Genomic DNA, 20,622 nt, shown 5'->3' on the forward strand with positions numbered 1-20,622 from the left:
GTCGCGCGCAAAAATGATGTGTGAAACAGCCGTCGCAATTTCACACGTCACCGAACTAATTTGCCTAATCTTTGCGGTACTTTAGACCCCGGTGGAAACGCAGACAACCATTGGCTGAAGGAACCTTTTAGTTCCTGGTAAAGTAGTTCCTGGGACTGAAAGTTCCGGGTAATTTTGGTGGCAACGCGGCTTAAGTCTTCCTCCCCTTCTTGGCGTCAGATATGTATTCACCTCATTTATCTCCTGCTGGATTTTATAATTCACAACACGTTTGTATGAAAGGCCTAGTTTGTATGCCAGATGCTGTGCTTTCATTGTATATGGACTTTTACAGCTTGTGTTTTATATTTAGTGCAAACCTCTACAGATTATTACTGTTTTGACCAAGATCTGGTCATTGCTAGTTCTTCATGTACTTCTTTTGTTAATGATATACTTGGTGGTGATGGTTGGTGATCTTAAATGCATTTCCTTCCCAAAGGTGGGTGTCAAGCTCCGATCAGCTTCCTGGTCTCTCAATGCGATTTCCTCTCTCTGCTCAAGTAGCTCAGACCACAGTGACACAAAATATATAAAAAGAAATACCGGATAGAGCACTAGCAGCAGTTGTCAGAAATGGCAGCATTGGTCTCCAAAGATTCAGAGGGTATATACACTGACCTGACCAGTCCAGAGAAAGATGTGTACAGCACACTGGGCCAGACTTCACTCAACAGCCCAGGAACTCAGCACACAGGTATGAACACCGGCACAGTGTATTAATGAGCAGCACACAGGTAAGAACACCTGCACAGTGTATTAAAGAGCAGCATAATCAAGAGATCATTGTTGCTTTTAAATGAGCTTGTGGAATTTTTTTTTTATTATTACATCAGTAGAACGTAGGGAAAACAAAATAGAATCCACAAATTATTTTAGTAAGAGTTCAATCCTCAAGTGTGAGCTGTGAGCTTGTAGCTCCAAGCTTGCACCTAGAGCCGAGCTCCCAGCTCCCAGTTTCCTGATCTGAGCTCACACCTCATAGCTCGCTCATCCCAGCTCCCAGCTCTCAGATCGTACCTATCAGCTCACTCTTGCCCGAAGACCTCTTGTGTTACCATATATTACTTTAATTTGGAGAAATATTAGAACATATCAATTATTGCAATGTGCATCATTGTAAGACGCAAAGGGAGGTTAATGCTGGAGTTAGAAATTTTTATGTTAGAATATAATTTTACTACATATAACTGTCAAGAGACCATTAGAAAATGCTTGTTTGTGTAAAGGGGTTAAACAGGGTTATTCTTGGTTAGTTTGCGTCGAGTTCTAAATGACTAAGTTACGTGTGGCAGTCTACCCATTTTGCATTTAGGCTTATTTGATATTATAAAATAGAAGTAGGCTTATGGATTTTAATTGTAATTTAATTCATGGGTTAAGATAAACAGCTCATATAAATAGCGACACTCATCCGGAAGCATGGACGTGGGGTAGGCATGTAAGTTGCAAAAAACTGGCTGTGGTATACCCAGGTGTTGATGGTGCTACCGCCAAGAGGTAAATATTTTTCTTGACTTGTAGTGGTACTGGGCCAGAGTGTGCACAGTCATAAATGTTGAGCATTGCAATTCATATTAGTCAATTGAAGACACAAATACACACAAATTAAAAAAAAAAAAGTGTTTATATCTCATTCTTTCTGGTTGTCTGTGACTGTTGGCCCTAATTTTCCATTGACTCAGTTGTCATATTTATTTTAAACTGTTAAGCGAACAGTTTTCTTGACGTCAAGAAACCATTTTAGAAACTTGAATGTGGCGAACCACCTAGCGTTTCTTAATTTGAACATGAATCTGCTGGTATCTGTTGGCATAGCTTGACTTTACCACTCTCCCCCCAAAAGTGTGGCTGTTTGCCCCAATATATACATAGCCTCACTCCTCTGCCTGACTCGGCTGGCTGCTAATTACTATTCTCTTATTTATTTAAGCTTTATTTATACAGGGCAGGTTGACTGAGCCTGTATGTTCTTTCACAGCAATGCCCTGTTTCACACACACTTAGATACCCAACCACACAAATAGATGACATAAAATCAATAGTACAATACAGATAAAAACATAATAAGTTCAGAAACAGTTATAGTGACCAATTGCATTAAGTTCTCTGCTTTTTATAACTGATTTAAATTCTCAAAGAGTAACCAGGTCTGTGAGCCGAACCTCCCTCTGTAAGCTATTCCAAGCAGATAGTGCAGAGAAGTTAAAAGCCTTTTTACCTAGCTCAGTACGGACAGTAGGAACCTTCGTTATCAAAGTATCTGTTATCCTTACTGGTATGCACTCTAATTCTGGGTCAAATAACAAGAAAGGTAGCTCGGAAGAATTCACAAAATTGTCTTGTAAATGAAAACATACCTGTGGCTAAGTCGATGCATGGATAGGGCGAGCCACCCAACCACTGAGTACAGTGAGCAATGATGAGTGAGGCTTCTACTTGTGATAAATCACAGGGCTCCATGGTACACTGTGTCTTATCATGTGAAGACGATAGTAACACAGGTTACCATAATCACGAACTGGCAATAAGGTAGCTTTGACAAACGTACATTTAAAGAGAAACTCGATTTATTTCTAAAGTAAAAACTCAACTTGCGTTTCTTAATCAGATGTCGGAAGTGATAGTTAAAAGACCGCTGATCATCAAGAAAGAAATATAGTATAGGCTGTTACAGGCTCAATAGATTGGCCTTGTAAAGTGATAATACTTTGGTTTAATGATGTGTAGCCTACGTACAGTACTATTCAATAAAACCATAAGCTTGGCTTTTTCAGCACCTAGAACAAGTTTCAGGTGGAAAAACTGAGCCTGCACCAGATTAAAAACATGTTGCAGTTTCTGAAGAGCTTTATTCACGGTAGAATCAAAACAGTATACAGCTGTCAGCATAAAATGAAAAGCAGCATCTGGAACATTTTCACTAAGGCAGTTTATATAGACAGTGAACAAGTCACAGGAGTAGATCTTCAGACTCTTTGAGAGAGCATTTGAATCTTCACCCTGCTGACCTAAACATTTTGTCATAGGTCCTCTGACATTCAGATATCACCATTCCCCCTGCCCTGTAAGCCGACTCCTTCACTTCAGTAGTCAAACTGTATACACCAATATTGGTTTAATTGCAGTTTAGACCATAGTAAAATGTTTACTGAAATGTTCACTGTTTAGTGAAACTGTGTTTATACATTAGCTGAAATGGCACAACCAAGTACTGAACTGCAGAACTGAGATGTTTATTTACTGTGCAACTTGTACATACAAGTCCCAAGAGCAGGATCAGTGATGCGTTATCTCTGTTACCATGTAGGTACACTGTTTATTTATTGCATACCACAGCAATATCAAAAGCACATCCTGTATTTTGTCTTTAAAATATTTTAAGTTTTGTGTTTCTCAGGCATTGTGAGTGCAGTGATGGGCCCCACTATCGGGATAATGCTTGTGTGTTCCATCTGGAAATGTGTAATCGGCCACCATTTCACCCGTGGATTGAGGGAGGGTTTCTGTGGACAGGGTGTCCCCTGCTCTTTGCTCAATAGTGACACCCCTGGTCAGTTAGGAACCTGTGATCTTTCAGTGCAGAAAATGCATGGCATAGAAATGTTTTTGGGCTACAATCAGGGGTTAAATTGGGGGTGGACGCAGGTGGACGGCGTCCACCCACCTTTGGTAAATAAATAAATCATTTTGACCGGCAGTTTTACAAATAACTATGACAATCCAGTTTTTCGTATGCTACAGTCCATGTGTTCCCTCTAGCCAGTTACTCGCTCAACCAATCAAAAATCCGAAAGCAAAAAACTCAGGACGAACAGACGTCTATATACACAGGCACAGAAAGAAAAATATCGTTGATTGTCTTGATTGTTTGGAAGCGGACGCGGTAGATAACTTCATTAACATGTAATTTCATCTAGGCTATGCAACATTTTAAAGAGAGGTGAATAAACTTTGATTGCTTGAGCAAAATCATCAGGTTGCTGGTCAGCAACTAAGCTAGGATTGAACAGCTATTTTCCACATAACGTTTTATTCAGCGGCGACTGGTGACTGGTGAGCTGAAAATTGGTGGGGCGCAAAACTTTCCTTTAAACTAATCATTGATCTCAACCTGTTTTCATTAGTAATTTTCCTTTATTATCAAGCATGCCAATGATCAGACTAATCAAATGACAAGTAGTCTAACACACAGCGTCTTCATACCGTGTTAGGGGGATTAAATTATAAATTCAATTTATCCGTTAAAAATCCGTTTTAATCACCAAGTAGTCTACACTTAATAAACAAGACACACCAGTCTGTTATCTACCGTGTTAGCTTTCAGAATAACCAGCAAAAACAAAACCTGCAATTCAATTTTGTTTACAATATTTGCAATTCGAGTGCGGAGAAAGAAGTGCGGAATATATCCACAAATAATGTTGATTAAAAATGTGCCCAATTTCGTATTGCAAATGAAAATACAAGTAGGCTATAAGGCCTCGGCGACTCAATAAAACTGCCTATTTAGGGAGAGCTGGCTATATATGATAGTATTCAGTAGCCTATTTTATGGATTAATTGTATTGATACTCATTGCTTAGTGATTAAAACGGATTTTTCTAAATTGCATTTATCATTTAATCTCCCTAACACAATGCGAAGAAGCTATGTGTCCCTTTCCAATTGATTAGTGAGATGCTTAAGAAAGATGAAAGACAGGAGGAAGAAAGAAAGACAGGAGGAATAAAGGGAGGACAAAAGAGGATGACGACAGATTATTTTTGGGGGTAAAAAAAATTCTCAGCATTAATGACACTCAATGAACTTGAAATATTTCATTTAAAAGCTTGCATCAATAGTATACATTCTTTTTAAAACATTGTTTCCCTTCATTACAATTTTGTGCACGATATATTAAAGATACAACTATTTTGAGCTGAGACATTCATTGTACCTTTTTTCACCCACCTCCCACGGGATCTCAGGGTCCACCCACCTTCCAAATCCCAATTTAACCCCTGACTACCATGAAAATAAGGGGTAGCTGACTGCATGCGCTTGTCTGCTGCCTCCTGAATGGACAGAGGCTCAAATCCAGCACACTTGTTTTTCTTCTGAAGAGTTGAACATTTTTTGACCGAATGTAGTCACATAAAATTGAGATAGAAATGGAGTATGCCCACACTCTTATATTTATTTAGGAGTGCAGGCCTCCTGTATTTTTATTTAGTGAATATTTCGTAGTTGCGTAGGTGAAAGAGTTTGCAGTAGTGGATTTTTTTTTGCTGTTGTAAAACTTGAGTTTACTGCAGTATGTTTGGTTTGAAATTAAAATAAAAACTAGCAACAAGAACAACAATATAAAACATCAAAGAAATGAGACATTCTGCTTAACTAGTCTGTTTTCTTGACCACAGGGCACAGTGGGCAAAGCTCATATCCCTACAGACGGGTTGCAGTGTGTCTGGGGCTGCTGTGTGCTCTCTTATTGGCTGCCACAGTAGTCCTGTGTGTCCTCTGTGAGTAACTGTCAGTGTCTCTTTACTGTGATCCTGGTAAAATGTCATTTTAAAGTAAAAAACAGATTTTACAAATGAATATCATATAGTGGGATTAACTTTTGGCTTTTGGGCAATCCCCTCTGTTTTCACCCAGGTATTGATGTAGATTCATTTTAAGAAAAATAAATGTTTTTTAGTAATAAATTAGTTACTACATAAGAGCTAATATGTGATGTTGATGCCTTGATCATTGTTGGTCATTATTTTTTACAAAATCCATTCAACATTGTAGTCTTTACTTTGAAATTTGCCCAGAAAAAAATTTAGATATAAAAAAATCTTACATAATTTATATATTTGTCACCCATCTGTATATATATATTTTCATTCACATTGTTAAATGTATACTGCAATATTCTTATAAAGCCCAAATAAACAAAAAGATTGTTTATAATTCTCTAGAACTGCGTCAATTAATACATTGACTTAACAACACAAATTAAAAATTCTTAAAAAACTTTTTCCTAGTTTGCCTAAATTTATTCATTCACAGTTCACAAACTTAACAACTGATGTGGTCAACCTCTGGGCTTAAGCTTCTGTTTCCACAAATTAGCACAGTAGTCTGTATCATACTGAGGTGAAATTCAGTAAAACTCCTTAATCAATACTTATTTTTCCTAAGGAATGCATTTCCCCTTGTGTATTAGATACAAGTTTATCAGATAACTATTCAATGTTGGAGGGAGATCTGGAGGAGCTCAGAAGCAACTACAGCACCATGTATACAGAGAAAGTCCAGCTACAGAGTAAGTACAATGAAGTAATTAAGAAACTCCTCTTTTTGTAGCAGTACTGTCCCTCCAGTTCACAGTGTGGTGCCACTCTGTTGTCCATCTGCAGAAAAGCATTTACTTTTACACTGTTACATATGAAAAGATCATTCTCAGAGTCTGCTGCTTGTTCTTTCTGTACAGGCACTTTGTGTAAACCCTGTCTACAGGGCTGGGCACAGTTCTCTTCGAAGTGTTACTACTTCTCTAATGAGACGAAGAGCTGGACAGACAGTCGCAGTGACTGCGAGGAATGGGGAGCTGACCTGATGATTATAGAGAGTGAAAAGGAACAGGTAAGGCTCTGTAAAATAATTGTGAATGAGTGGGTGGAGATAAAACTGACAACATGCATTCATAAGAAGCCACTGTAAATGTAATTATGTAATTATATCTCATCTTGTGTTGGTTCTTACAATCTAATGTGTTCAATATTACCACTATGGGTGAATCGCATTTATCAGTGGGGTGTGGCTCATGCTGTAGCTCAGTATCTCACAGATCCAGAAAGTGTCAGTGTGGACTGTTTGTCTCTCAGTGTCTACATCTACAGAGTGAGTAGTGAGGGTCATTCTGTGTTTGTTTTCAGCGGTTCATCAACAACAAAAGACAATACTATACCTGGATTGGACTGAGTTACTCAGCAGCTAAGGGTAACTGGCTGTGGGTGGATGGAACCCCTCTGCAGGAAGGGTAAGAATTCTTACAGAAACAGCACAGGACGTAAAAATATAGACAGACACAATCATGTATAATTTTAAACAACATCTTGGCAGATCAGAAATTTGATTGTTCCTCTGATGGTAGCCAGTCTAAGGTTTGTGTTACTGCAGTGAAATATGTCACTGGGTATGTTTCTGGTTATAATAGTGCATATATGTGTACTTTAACCTTTTTATCTTTAATATTGTTCTGTTTGTACGATGAGGTTGATTTAATGAATACAGTTAATCCAGAATTATCTTCCAACAAGATATATTTCCGCTGTCTGAACTCTCTCATAGATGGCAATGGACAGAGAATGAGAAGGAGTCACTGTATCTCCGTCGGAAACAGCAGAGAAGTAGAGCTTCTCTGTCTCATTCTTTGCTTCCTTTACAGATCCTGGGGGAAAGGAAAGTCAGGTGTTAAAAATGATTTAGCTTGTGCCGTGATTGCCCCTAATGCGAATGTATGGGAAGCTTTTGTCTGTTCTAATAAGCATAATTTCATCTGTGAGACTAATGCTCTGCCCCCCTAAACCTTTTTTTATCATTGTATGTTTTTGGTTCTCTCATCTTGTGAGAGGCCGTTGACCATGCCAGGTTTGACAGTCAAACACAGGACCAATAAGCAGACCACAATGTTACCGTTTCTGGTGGGAATATATGGAATATACATACTGCTGTCTTTACTAGAAATGTATCTGTGAGACTAAGCTTTATTAAATGCATTGAAATGACTGTACATGCAGAGTAGATTTAAGCTATTACATTATTGGTTCTATGGACATATTATAAGTATAAAAAATCAAAAACCATGTATTTGAAATGGTCCTCATCTTGCTGTTGTGATACTGTAAATTTAAATTTAAATCGAGAACAGCAGTCACTGCTAAAAAAGCAAATATGTTCTTTGGGCCTCATTTATCAATAATTTCATAAATATGCACGTAAGTTTCCCCGTACAATTATACAAACAAACAAACAACTGCCACCACATTTATCAAACTTTCAGAGGCACTTAGTTTCAATCGTATCCCCGTGCGTATGTTGATAAATCCAAATCAGTCGTAAATTGGAAGCGCGTTCACGGTCGCCTCATTGTAGCGCACCTCACGCGGTGACAGGGGGTCGGCCAGTGGGGTCATCAACCACTACTTCAGCGGGTAACCCTCATCCCCTAAGGGTGAAAGGAACGTGGAGGGTTAGATAAAACGTTGACTATGCAGGTTTGGAGTTACTAAATGTCAAACATCATGCTTACCAATGAGCCAGCCATCCTCAAAAGCTCTATGTGCCAAGCGGTTCCCCACAGAGCAGTTTTGCAAAAGAAATGAATCATGTGTTCCTCCAGGCCAACGAGCAACAACATTGAGGACATGGCAAGCTGTCAGATTGGACGTTGATGGAATGATATCCCTTCCTATTCAAGTAGCAAAGGTGTCGGTGGATGGAGCTTTAATGTGCACATGGGTACAATCTGTGGCACTGATCGTATTAGGAAGGCCAGCCAGATTGAAAAAGGCCTGTTTGATACCAATTTGGCTCTGCGCACTATAGGGAACTCGAATATACTCCGGGGCTAGTTTAACAATAGAATTAAGCACACTGGACAGTATGTGGCTCATGGAGGGTTGGGATATTGCAGACCGGTCACCAATCTCCCTCTGGAAAGTGCCAGTGGCCAAAAAGCCAAGCACTGACAGAACTTGGACATGTGTTGGAATGGCATAAGATCTTCTTGTTTGCCTCGTTAAGTCTGGCTCTAAGATGTTGCACAGCCTCAATTTAGAAGGGTTCTAGGGAATTGGAACCAACTCATGAGCCACTCGGCATCCTCGGCAAAAAAGTCATACCGGTCCCTGAAAATGCGATTTCGCCGAAGTGCTCTCGCCAAATCCTAATAGCGCAAGGTCCGCCATTGCAAGCTTGGACTTAACAGCATTTTGGCCATTTAAATAGTATTTCTCATCAATTATTTAAAAAACAAAACTGCAATTATGAAATCATAGCAACTCTTTGTAATGCTATTACTCATTTCAAACATTTTTGTTTTACTTAATTAAAATAGTATTCGCAACCAATTTAAGTTAGTTTCTTTATAATTTATCTTTCTTTATGATATTTCAATATTTCATGACAAAATACATAGACAAAGAAGCCCATTTAATGACCAATTTCATCAATGAAAGTTAAAAATTCAAGTTAAAAGACGAACTGCAGAGTTTACACACACTCTGCGTGTCGTCTCAGGTTTTCGTAAATTTCCTTCGCACGTCCGATCAAGTTGGACTCCCAAAAACTTTGATAAATCCGAGTTTTCATGTGTAAATGTTGGTACAAAGAAATTACGAGAAATTTTGTTTGTATGTTGCTTGATAAATGAGGCCCATTGTGTGAAAGTATGAGCTAATAGAAAGAGCTCTCAGTACCTACTTACTCACTATCTCATAAAGGCTCTCCAAACAGAGGCTGTGTCCTGAGGACATAAGCCACATGTACCCACAAGTAAACAAGTGGTATGTGACTCTATGACTTAAATTCAATAAACATTTATCCTCAACTCTGAATTACAAGTAATATCCTTGCTTTATAATCCTTGCTGCAATTGATAGTCAAATTTAAGGACTAATGTTTATTGAATTTAGGCTTATGTGGTTCCTGTGTTACCTTAATCTCAATCTGGCTGTATCACAGAAGCAAGTCCACAAGCTAAGAGTGTGTATAAATGCTACATTAATACTCATAAATACCAAACTGATAAAGTACTAAAAATTATATTCCATGCATGTTTGAAGACGTATTAAAAATGTATTAAACTGTGTCAAGTAAAGTTTTTGTTATTCTGAATGTTAGTTTGCTGCTTCAATTTCAGCTTTTTTTTCTTTGTAATCATTTGTTCCACATCACTTCAACATGACCAGATCTTACAGGATAATCTGAGAAGTGGTGCAGTTCAGCTACAGTTTCCTAATTCTATTGGCAACCAGCACAACTTTCCTTAGAAGTGACTTTCACACTTTAAAGGAAGTTAAAATAAAAGCTTAACGTAGTGTATATAATGCTTTCATAAACTTGACATAATGGCTTCATGCATACGCAAATGTTGTGCTTCATAAAGGGTGGCAAAACATCTTCTTTTACAACATTATGCCAAATGTGAAATAACCAACAATATCACCAGGTTAATGGCTAAACATTATAAAGGGTGCATAAAACCTGCTTATGTAGGATCCTAGGCTAACTATGATATAACTCATGATGTCACTTGATGTCATGAAATAGTCGCCTTGAATGCTGTTACAATTTTACTAAATGTACAGTAAATGACACATTTAATTAATTAAACACAGTGTGTATACGTGCGCACACACACACGCACACGCACACACACATTCACACACATACGCACACTCTCTCTCTCTCTCTCAACACACAAAAAGGGAAATTTTTATTCAGTATACATTGATAAAAATTCTGAATGCTCTAGTAAGTTATGAGTTCGTTGATGGTTTGTATTGTTTCTCTTAACCAGCATTACTTTGCCACTCTGACATATTAACTTTGTACTCATAGTTATGTCAGGTGCACACTTATGTGTAACGTTGTTACAGTTTTTTACAATCGCTCACATCCTTTTGTCCAATCTGTGGTCACATTTTCAAAACTCTAAACACAATTAGCACAACATCCGTCTGTTGTGGACCATACCATTAACACAATTCATGTTGCTTTCACAGAATATGCAGTCAATTAACACATTTCTAAAATGCTTAGTTTCTTTACATACAAGCTTACCCAATACCAAAATTATGGACCTTTCTTGTCTTATTTACAAATGCTTGCACACAGCATGCCAGAAATGAAAACCTAATGTTCAAAACCTTAAATATAGTATAATGCCTCTACTTCTGCAACAACAGCAGCTCAAAAGCTATATTGAAACAGCGGATAAGCATTTTTGAATGAACAGATCATTGAAACATTGAGAAATGGCTGATTTACTGTAATTGTGTATTTTATTTTTACACATTTGGAACCAAAGCCCATGTATGTTGGATTTTTTGTTGATCACTGGCAGCAATTTCATGTTGCTAATAAAGCTTTTACTGTAGCATGTCTGTCTCTTACAATTTTTTTCTACTACATTCTATAAAGTAAAGATGACTCATTTACTTTTATAGATAGTATGTTGGCGAAAAATGCACACATTCGACACTCAACCAAAAATGTAGAGTGGTTCACAGTAAAAGGAAACTGAATTATAAAAAAAACAATGGATTTCATATTGTCTATTGTATGCAGGTAGAACTGAAACATGAAAAGTAATGCAGTTTTTGTAATGCCATCAACTGTTAGTATTTTGAAAGTCGTTGTGCTATGATTGACTAGATGTTCCTCTTGGATAGAAAATGTGCTAGTGTTTTGAGAGAATGATCTGATATTGAGTCGGGTTTGCCATGTTTTGATAGAGTTAGTGTATGTAGAGAAAGTTGCTTTGCATTTTGAAATGTATAGTTGGTATTTAATGAACAAAATGTGGTTTTGAGCAGAAAATTAACTATTTGGCTAATTGTGTGATGTAGGTGTGTTGCTGTGTTAAGAGTTTCGAAGAAATATCTTAAGTATAGGTAAATGCTTGTTAGCAATTGTAAAAACCTGTAATTTGAGTTAAAATATTGTGAATATTATATGTGAAAGTGTATTATTTATGCATCTAGTGTTCACGTTTAGAAAGGAAGAAATTCCATTTCTTTTGTACTCATAAACTGAAAAGTAACACCGCTACCTTGTGGCTGAGTGTAAAATAGATGGAAAAAACCCACGATAGGATGAGTGTGATTAAAAAATTAACATGAAACATGTGAAACAATGGAAGACAGATATTCAAGAAGAGTGCAAACCATGAAAAAATGCAAACACAAACCAATTGAAAGAAGGTCCTTGTTATTAGACATCACATCTTTTTTATTTTTAGAAACACTCTGTTTTCTAAGAAATGCGCCGATGTTTACATGATGCTGTTTTATTTGTTGTTTATTGGTGATCACAAAGCAGGTACTTTGGCTTCTTGTACATGCTAAGCTGCTACTCAATCCTGGCCCTGGATCTGTAGCATAGCTTTCTATGCTATATCATGTGTAACATCTGGAGCAGGAGAAAGGCATTTTAATTGTGTTATCGCAGGATCAACAAGATGGAAAACAATCTCAGAAAAGATTGTTCAAATTGATGCGTGATTTCATCATGTCCCATGAGTGTACTCGAAAATATGTAAAACTGGAAAGTTTTAATTACTGCTCTCATATTGTGACTATAAACCTGTGTAAAACGAATAATCAGACCAGCTGTAATCACAATCTCTTTAGAACTGTATTTTCTTTTTTCCATCTTTTGCATTTTTTTCATTTGCATAAAGTTCATGCTCCTTTACTGAACCATTGTTGTTTTCTGTGTCTGATGCTGCAATTATTGTCAGCTCTCCGTTTCCCAATGAGAACTGGAGAACTTGAATCGCTCTCCACTGGTGTGGAGTGTCACTAAACAAACACTTTGAAGCTGCAATGAGTATAGCTATCACCTACACACATTTGGAGGTACAGTGCCGTGTTTGGCTGTTTGATTTTGGTTGAGTTCACCTTCTCCCACTGAGGAAGCAAGAGAAGGGTGAAGTAGGTGGCCAATGAGATGAGCACACAGAGTGCACCCATCACTCATGGGAGTTGTAGTATCATGTTGTTGTAGTCTGTATTAGTATCTGTTTGCTGTTAGTGTTTATTTTATGTTTCTGTAAGTTTATTATTTTTCACATCCTCCGTCCCAGTATTTTTATTCTCCCGGTCACTTGTCTCCCCAGTGCCGTCTCTGTGTCTGTGTTCCCTGAGCTGCTTTACTCCCCTGTATTTGCGTGATTTCACTATTCGGGTGGTTCCGGGTTTTCGTGGTTTCCCCCCTTCTTTCCAGTCTCGTTTTACTTACTTCCTGCTTATATCTAGTTTTACTAATTTCTACTAATCCTTACTAATTTATAGATTGTAAAGTACTAACCTCATTAATATACTAACATGGTAATATTACTAATGGATTAACAAACACTAGTTTTGGGTTTTTGATAGTTTAAATCACTATACTAATACATTAACCATTCTCCCCTTTTCCATGCTGCGCTGTAGCTCCGCCCCTTTTCTTTCTAGTCTGCCCTAACGCTGAGTTCTGCAATTGCCTGCACCTGTCTCTTGCTCTAACTGCACCTCTCTCTCTCTGCACGTGTTTTACCTGCTAAACCCAGGCTGTCTGTTATCATTGTTGTCTATGTGATTCCAGTCCGCGTTTTGTCAGTCCCCTGTCATTTAATTAGTTATCCTAATGTTCTTCACCTGGATGTTGTTTGTTACTCCGCCCTCACTCACGTAACCCCTCCTTGATTGTTACCTTCCCAGTGTATAAATGTCAGTCTTTTCCACCAGCTCCCTGTCAGAACGTTGATCGTATTCACTGTGCTGATGTTTTGTAAGCCTTTGTTTATCGAGATTCCTGAGACGCCTTTTCCGTACGACTTCGAGTTTGCCTGCCCCTTTTGTTTGATTGCTTTCTGGTTTGACCTTTGCTTTGTTTTGACTTCTTTTGCCTGTTCCTTTGTACCTTCGCCTATCTGATCTCCTGGTTTTTGATTTTTTGCCCGTTTACCACTATACCATATCTTATCTGCGTTTGGGTCCTTGCACAGAACATAACACATGTAGTATCACCACAAATTGATTTAACTATTTCAGATGGCTTTTGTAAACTACAATAATTTTTTAAATAGAAAATGCTACTGGAAGGTCACCTGCCAAAGCGCCTAGTACGTGAACAATTTACACACCAATGCTGAATTCTACCCACATTTGCGAAGGGGGGGGGTATTAATGTCAAGCCCTGACCAGCTTCCTGAATGCAATTTCCTCTTTCTGCTCAAGTACCACAGACCACAGTGACAGAAAATATATAAAATGAAATACTGGACGGAGCACTAGCAGCAGTTGTCAGAAATGGCAGCATTGGTCTCCAAAGATTCAGAGGGTATATACACTGACCTGGCGTGTCCAGACCAAGATGTGTACAGCACACTGGGCCAGACCTCACTCAACAGTCCAGGAGCTCAGCACAAAGGTAAGAACACCTGCACAGTGTATTAAAGAGCAGCACACAGTTAAGAACACCTGCACAGTGTATTAAAAAGCAGGATAATCAAGAGATCATTGTCGCTTTTAAATGAGCTTGTGGAATCTTTTTTATTACATCAGTAGAACGTAGGGGGAAAAAATAGAATCCACAAATTATTTTAGTAAGAGTTCAATCCTCAAGTGTGAGCTGCGAGCTTGTAGCTCCCAGCTTGCACCTAGAGCCAAGCTCCCAGCTCCCAGTTTCCTGATCTGAGCTCGCACCTCATAGCTCACTCATCCCAGCTCCCAGCTCTCAGATCGTACCTATCAGCTCACTCTTGCCCGAAGACCTCTTGTGTTACCGTAAATTACTTTAATTGGGAGAAATATTAGAACATATCAATTATTGCAATGTGCATCATTGTAAGACGCAAAGGGAGGTTAATGCTGGAGTTGGCAATTGTTATGTTAGAATATTTATATGTATATAAATATAATATTTATATTTATATGTAATAAAATATAATTTTATTACATATAAATGTCAAGAGACCATTAGAAAACGCTTGTTTGTGTAAAGGGGTTAAACAGGGTGTTATTCTTGGTTAGTTTGTGTGGAGCTCTAAATGACTAAGTTACATGTGGCAGTCTACCCATTTTGCATTTAGGCTTATTTGATATTTTAAAATAGAAGTAGGCCTATGGATTTTAATTGTAATTTAATTAATGGATTAGGATAAACAGCTCATATAAATGGCGACACTCATCCGGAAGCATGGACGTGGGGTGGGCATGTAAGTTGCAAAAAACTGGCTGTGGTATACCCGGGGGTTGATCATGCTACCGCCAAGAGGTAAATATTTTTCTCGACTTGTAGTGGTACTGGGCCAGAGTATGCACAGTCATAAATTTTGAGCATTGCAATTCATATTAGTCAATTGAAGACACATACACACAAATTTTAAAAAAAGTGTTTATATCTCATTCATTCTGGCTGTCTGTGACTGTTGGCCCTAATTTTCCATTGACTCAGTTGTCATATCTATTTTAAACTGTTAAGCGAACAGTTTTATTGACGTCAAGAAACCATTTTAGAATCTTGAATGTGACAAACCACCTAGCGTTTCTTAATATGAACATGAATCTGCTGGTATCTGTTAGCATAGCTTGACTTTACCACTCTCCCCCCAAAAGTGTGGCTGTTTGCCCCAATATATACATAGCCACACTCCTCTGCCTGACTCGGCTGGCTGCTAATTACTATTCTCTTATTTATTTAAGCTTTATTTATACAGGGCAGGTTGACTGAGCCTGTACGTTCTTTCACAGCAATGCCCTGTTTCACACACACTTAGATACCCAACCACACAAATAAATTACATAAAATCAATAGTACAATACAGATAAAAACATAAGTTCAGAAACAGTCATAGTGACCAATTGCATGAAGTTCTCTGCTTTTAATAACTGATTTAAATTCTCAAAGAGTAACCAAGTCTGTGAGCCGAACCTCCCTCTGTAAGCTATTCCAGGCAGATAGTGCAGAGAAGTTAAAAGCCTTTTTACCTAGCTCAGTACGGACAGTAGGAACCTTCGTTATCAAAGTATCTGTTATCCTTACTGGTATGCACTCTAATTCTGGGTCAAATAGCAAGAAAGGTAGCTCGGAAGAATACCCAAAATTGTCTTATAAATGAAAACATACCTGTGGCTAAGTCGATGCATGGATAGGGCGAGCCACCCAAACACTGAGTACAGTGAGCAATGATGAGTGAGGCTTCTACTTGTGATAAATCACAGGGCTCCATGATACACTGTGTCTTATCATGTGAAGACGATAGTAACACAGGTTACCATAATCACAAACTGGCAATAAGGTAGCTTTGACAAATGTACATTTAAAGAGAAACTCGATTTATTTCTAAAGTAAAAACTCAAATTGCGTTTCTTAATCAGATGTTGGAAGTGATAGTTAAAAGACCGCTGAGCATCAAGAAAGTATCCTAAGTATAGACTCTCACAGGCTCAATAGATTGGCCTTGTAAAGTGATAATACTTTGGCTTAATGATGTGTAGCCTACTTACAGTACTATTCGATAAAACCATAAGCTCAGCTTTTTCAGCATCCAGAACAAGTTTCAGGTGGAAAAACTGAGCCTGCACCAGATTAAAAACATGTTGCAGTTTCTAAAGAGCTTTATTCAGGGTAGAATCAAAACAGTATACAGCTGTCAGCATAAAATGAAAAGCAGCATCTGGAACATTTTCACTAAGGCAGTTTATATAGACAGTGAACAAGTCACAGGAGTAGATCTTCAGACTCTTTGAGAGAACATTTGAATCTTCACCCTGCTGACCTACACATTTTGTCATGGGTCCTCTGACATTCAGATATCGCCATTCCCCCTACCCTGTAAGCCCACTCCTTCACTTCAGTAGTCAAACTGTATACACCAATATTGGTTTAATTGCAGTTTAGACCATAGTAAAATATTTACTGAAATGTTCACTGTTTAGTGAAACTGTGTTGATACATTAGCTGAAATGGCACAACCAAGTACTGAACTGCAGAACTGAGATTTTTATTTACTGTGCAACTTGTACATACAAGTCCCAAGAGCAGGATCAGAGATGCGTTATCTCTGTTACCATGTAGGTACACTGTTTATTTATTGCATACCGCAGCAATATCAAAAGCACATCCCGCATTTTGTCTTTAAAATATTTTAAGTTTTGTGTTTCTCAGGCATTGTGAGTGCAGTGATGGGCCCCACTATCTGGATAATGCTTGTGTGTTCCATCTGGAAATGTGTAACCGGCCACCATTTCACCCGTGGGTTGAGGGAGGGTTTCTGTGGACAGGGTGTCCCCTGCTCTTTGCTCAATAGTGACACCCCTGGTCAGTTAGGAACCTGCAATCTCTCTGTGCCGGTTGCATAGTTTTCCAGTGCAGAAAATGCATGGCATAGAAATGCTTTTTGGGCTACAATGAAAATAAAGGGTAGCTGACTGCATGCGCTTGTCTCCTGCCTCCTGAATGGACAGAGGCTCAAATTCTGCACACTTGCTTTTCTTCTGAAGAGTTGAAAATATTTTGACCGAATGTAGTCACATAAAATTGAGAGAGAAATGGAATAGGCCCACACTTTTATATTCATTTAGGAGAGAGGGCCTCCTGTATTTTTATTTAGTGAATATTTGGTAGTTGCGTAGGTGAATATTAAAGTTTGCAGTAGTGGATTTTTATTTGCTGTTGTAAAACTTTAGTTTATTGCAGTATGTTTGGTTTGAAATTAAAATAAAAACTAGCAACAAGAACAACTATATAAAACATCAAAGAAATGAGACATTCTGCTTAACTTGTCTGTTTTCTTGACCGCAGAGCACAGTGGGCAAAGCTCATATCCCTACAGACGGGTTGCAGTGAGTCTGGGGCTGCTGTGCGCTCTCTTATTGGCTGCCACAGTAGTCCTGTGTGTCCTCTGTGAGTAACTGTCTGTGTCTCTTTACTGTGATCCTGGTAAAATGTCATTTTAAAGTAAAAAACAGATCTGTTCTGTCGTTTTACAAATGAATATCATATAGTGGGATTAACTTTTGGGCTTTTGGGCAATCCCCTCTGTTTTCACCCAGCTATTGTTGTAGATTCTATTTTAAGAAAAATAAATGTTTTTAAGTAATAAATTAGTTACTACATAAGAGCTAATAATGTGATGTTGATGCCCTGATCATTGTTGAACATTATTTTTTTTCAAAATCCATTTAACATTGTAGTCTTTACTTTGAGATTTGCCTAGAAAAAAATTACATAAATAAAAATCTTACATAATTAATAGATTTTGTCACCCATCTATATATATATATATATATATATATATTCATTCACATTGTTAAATGTATACTGCAATATTCTTATAAAGCCCAAACAAACAAAAAGATTGTTCATAATTCTCTAAAACTGTGTAAATTAATACATTGACTTAACAACACAAAATAAAAATTCTTAACTTTTCTCCTAGGTTGCCTAAATTTATTCATTCACAGTTCACAAACTTAACAAATGATGTGGTCAACCTATGGGCTTAAGCTTCTGTTTCCACAGGTTAGCACAGTAGTCTGTATCATACTGAGGTGAAATTCTGTAAAACTCCTTAATCGATACTTATTTTTCCTAAGGAATGCATTTCCCCTTGTGAATTAGATACAAGTCTATCAGAGAACTATTCAATGTTGGAGAGAGATCTGGAGGAGCTCAGAAGCAACTACAGCACCATGAGTAAGTACAATGAAGTAATTAAGAAACTCCTCTTTTTGTAGCAGTGCTGTCCCTCCAGTTCACAGTGAGTGGTGCTACTCTGTTGTCCATCTGCAGAAAAGCATTTACTTTTACACTGTTACAATGAAAATATCATTCTCAGAGTCATTCTGTTCATTCTGTACAGGCAGTGTATGTACCTGCTGTCCACAGGGCTGGGCGCAGTTCTCTTCGAAGTGTTACTACTTCTCTAATGAGATGAAGAGCTGGACAGACAGTCGCCGTGACTGCGAGGAACGGGGAGCTGACCTGGTGATTATAGAGAGTGATGAGGAACAGGTAAGGCTCTGTAAAATAATTGTGAATGAGTGGGTGGAGATAAAACTGACAACATGCATTCATAAGAAGCCACTGTAAATGTAATTATGTAATTATATCTAATCTTGTGTTGGTTCTTACAATCTAATGAGTTCAATATTACCACTATGGGTGAATCGCATTTATCAGTGGGGTGTGGCTCATGCTGTAGCTCAGTATCTCACAGATCCAGAAAGTGTCAGTGTGGACTGTTTGTCTCTCAGTGTCTACATCTACAGAGTGACCAGTGAGGGTCATTCTGTGTTTGTTTTCAGTGTTTCATCAACAAACAAATAAAACTCCATGCCAGGATTGGACTGAGTTACTCAGTGGCTAAGGGTAACTGGGTGTGGGTGGATGGAACCCCTCTGCAGGAAGGGTAAGAATTCTTACAGAAACAGCACAGGACGTAAAAATATAGACAGACACAATCATGTATAATTTTAAACAACATCTTGGCAGATCAGAAATATGAATGTTCCTCTGATGGTAGTCAGTCTAAGGTTTGTGTTACTGCAGTGAAATATGTCACTGGGTATGTTTCTGGTTATGATAGTGCATATGTGTACTTTACCCTTTTTATCTTTAATATTGTTCTGTTTGTACGATGAGGCTGATTTAATGAGTACAGTTAATCCAGAATTATCTTCCAACAAGATATATTTCTGCTGTCTGAACTCTCTCGTAGATGGCAATCAGACAGAGAATGAGAAGGAGTCACTGTATCTCCGTAGGAAACAGCAGAGAAATACAGCTTCTGTGTCTCAGTCTTTGCTTCCTTTACAGATTCTGGGGGAGTGGAGAGCCAGATGATAAAAATGGATTTCATTGTGCCCTGACTGACTCTATAATGAATGCATGGATTACTCTTTACTGTTCTACTTACCATAATTTCATCTGTGAGACTAATGCTCTGCTCCCCTAAACCATTTTTTATCATTGCATGTTTTTGGTTCTCTCATCTTGTGAGAGTCCATTGACCATGCCAGGTTTGACAGTCAAACACAGGACCAATAAGCAGACCCCAATGTTACCGTTTCTGTTGGGAATATATGGAATATACATACTGCAGTCTAGAAATGTATCTGTGAGACTAAGCTTTATTAAATGCATTGAAATGACTGTACATGCAGAGTAGATTTAAGCTATTACATTATTGGTTCTATGGACATATTGTAAGTATAAAAATCAAAAACCATACATTTGAAATGGTCCTCATCTTGCTGTTGTGATACTGTAAATTTAAATTGAAATCGAGAACAGCAGTCACTGCTAAAAAAGCAAATGTGTTCATTGGGCCTCATTTATCAATAATTTCGTAAATATGCACATAAGTTTCCCCGTAAAATTATACAAATTAACAACTGCCGCCGCATTTATCAAACGTTTGGAGGCACTTAGTTTCAATCGTATCCCCGTGCGTATGTTGATAAATCCCAATCAGTCGTAAATTGGAAGCGCCTCATTGTAGCGCACCTCACGCGGTGACAGGGGGTTGGCCAGTGGGGTCATCAACCCCTGCTTCAGCGGGTAACCCATGTGTTGGAATGGCATAAGATCTTCTTGTTTGCCTCGTTAAGTCTGGCTCTAAGATGTTGCACAGTCTCAATTAAGAAGGGTTCTAGGGAATCGGAACCGACTCATGAGCCACTCGTCATCTTCGGCAAAAAAGTCACACCGGTCCCTGAAAATGCGATCTCGCCAAAGTGCTCTCGCCAAATCCTCTAATAGCGCAAGGTCCGCCATTGCAAGCTTGGACTTAACAGCATTTTGGCCATTTAAATAGTATTTCTCATCAATTAATTA

General features: G+C 38.2%; 1 protein-coding gene across 2 annotated transcripts; it reads left to right on the forward strand.

The window, feature by feature from the left end:
* The first annotated feature begins 58 nt into the window (after nt 1-58).
* On the forward strand, nt 59-20,004 carry LOC118221883 (CD209 antigen-like protein E). 2 transcript variants are annotated; one of them, XM_035407320.1, is made up of 7 exons: nt 59-736; nt 3,440-3,592; nt 5,442-5,543; nt 6,236-6,334; nt 6,503-6,654; nt 6,948-7,051; nt 7,460-9,909. In XM_035407320.1, the coding sequence occupies exons 1-7, from the start codon at nt 616-618 to the stop codon at nt 7,596-7,598; spliced, it is 870 nt and encodes a 289-aa protein (XP_035263211.1). In that variant the 5' UTR covers nt 59-615; the 3' UTR covers nt 7,599-9,909. The 2 variants fall into 2 exon arrangements, with proteins under 2 accessions (XP_035263211.1, XP_035263212.1); XM_035407321.1 differs by lacking the exons at nt 3,440-3,592; nt 6,503-6,654; nt 6,948-7,051; nt 7,460-9,909 and adding exons at nt 18,647-18,798; nt 19,092-19,195; nt 19,603-20,004 and having other exon boundaries at nt 109-736.
* Nucleotides 20,005-20,622: the final 618 nt, after the last annotated feature.

Source organism: Anguilla anguilla, chromosome 2 (genome assembly GCF_013347855.1).
Source record: "Anguilla anguilla isolate fAngAng1 chromosome 2, fAngAng1.pri, whole genome shotgun sequence".
NCBI lineage: Eukaryota > Metazoa > Chordata > Actinopteri > Anguilliformes > Anguillidae > Anguilla > Anguilla anguilla.

Excerpts from the sequence above, each read along its gene's own strand:
- LOC118221883 (XM_035407320.1), top strand. The coding sequence starts at position 616 with ATGGCAGCATTGGTCTCCAAAGATTCAGAGGGTATATACACTGACCTG. Across the intron at positions 3,593-5,441 it reads GCTCAATAGTGACACCCCTG|GGCACAGTGGGCAAAGCTCA; the intron begins GTCAGTTAGGAA and ends TCTTGACCACAG. Across the intron at positions 5,544-6,235 it reads AGTAGTCCTGTGTGTCCTCT|ATACAAGTTTATCAGATAAC; the intron begins GTGAGTAACTGT and ends CTTGTGTATTAG.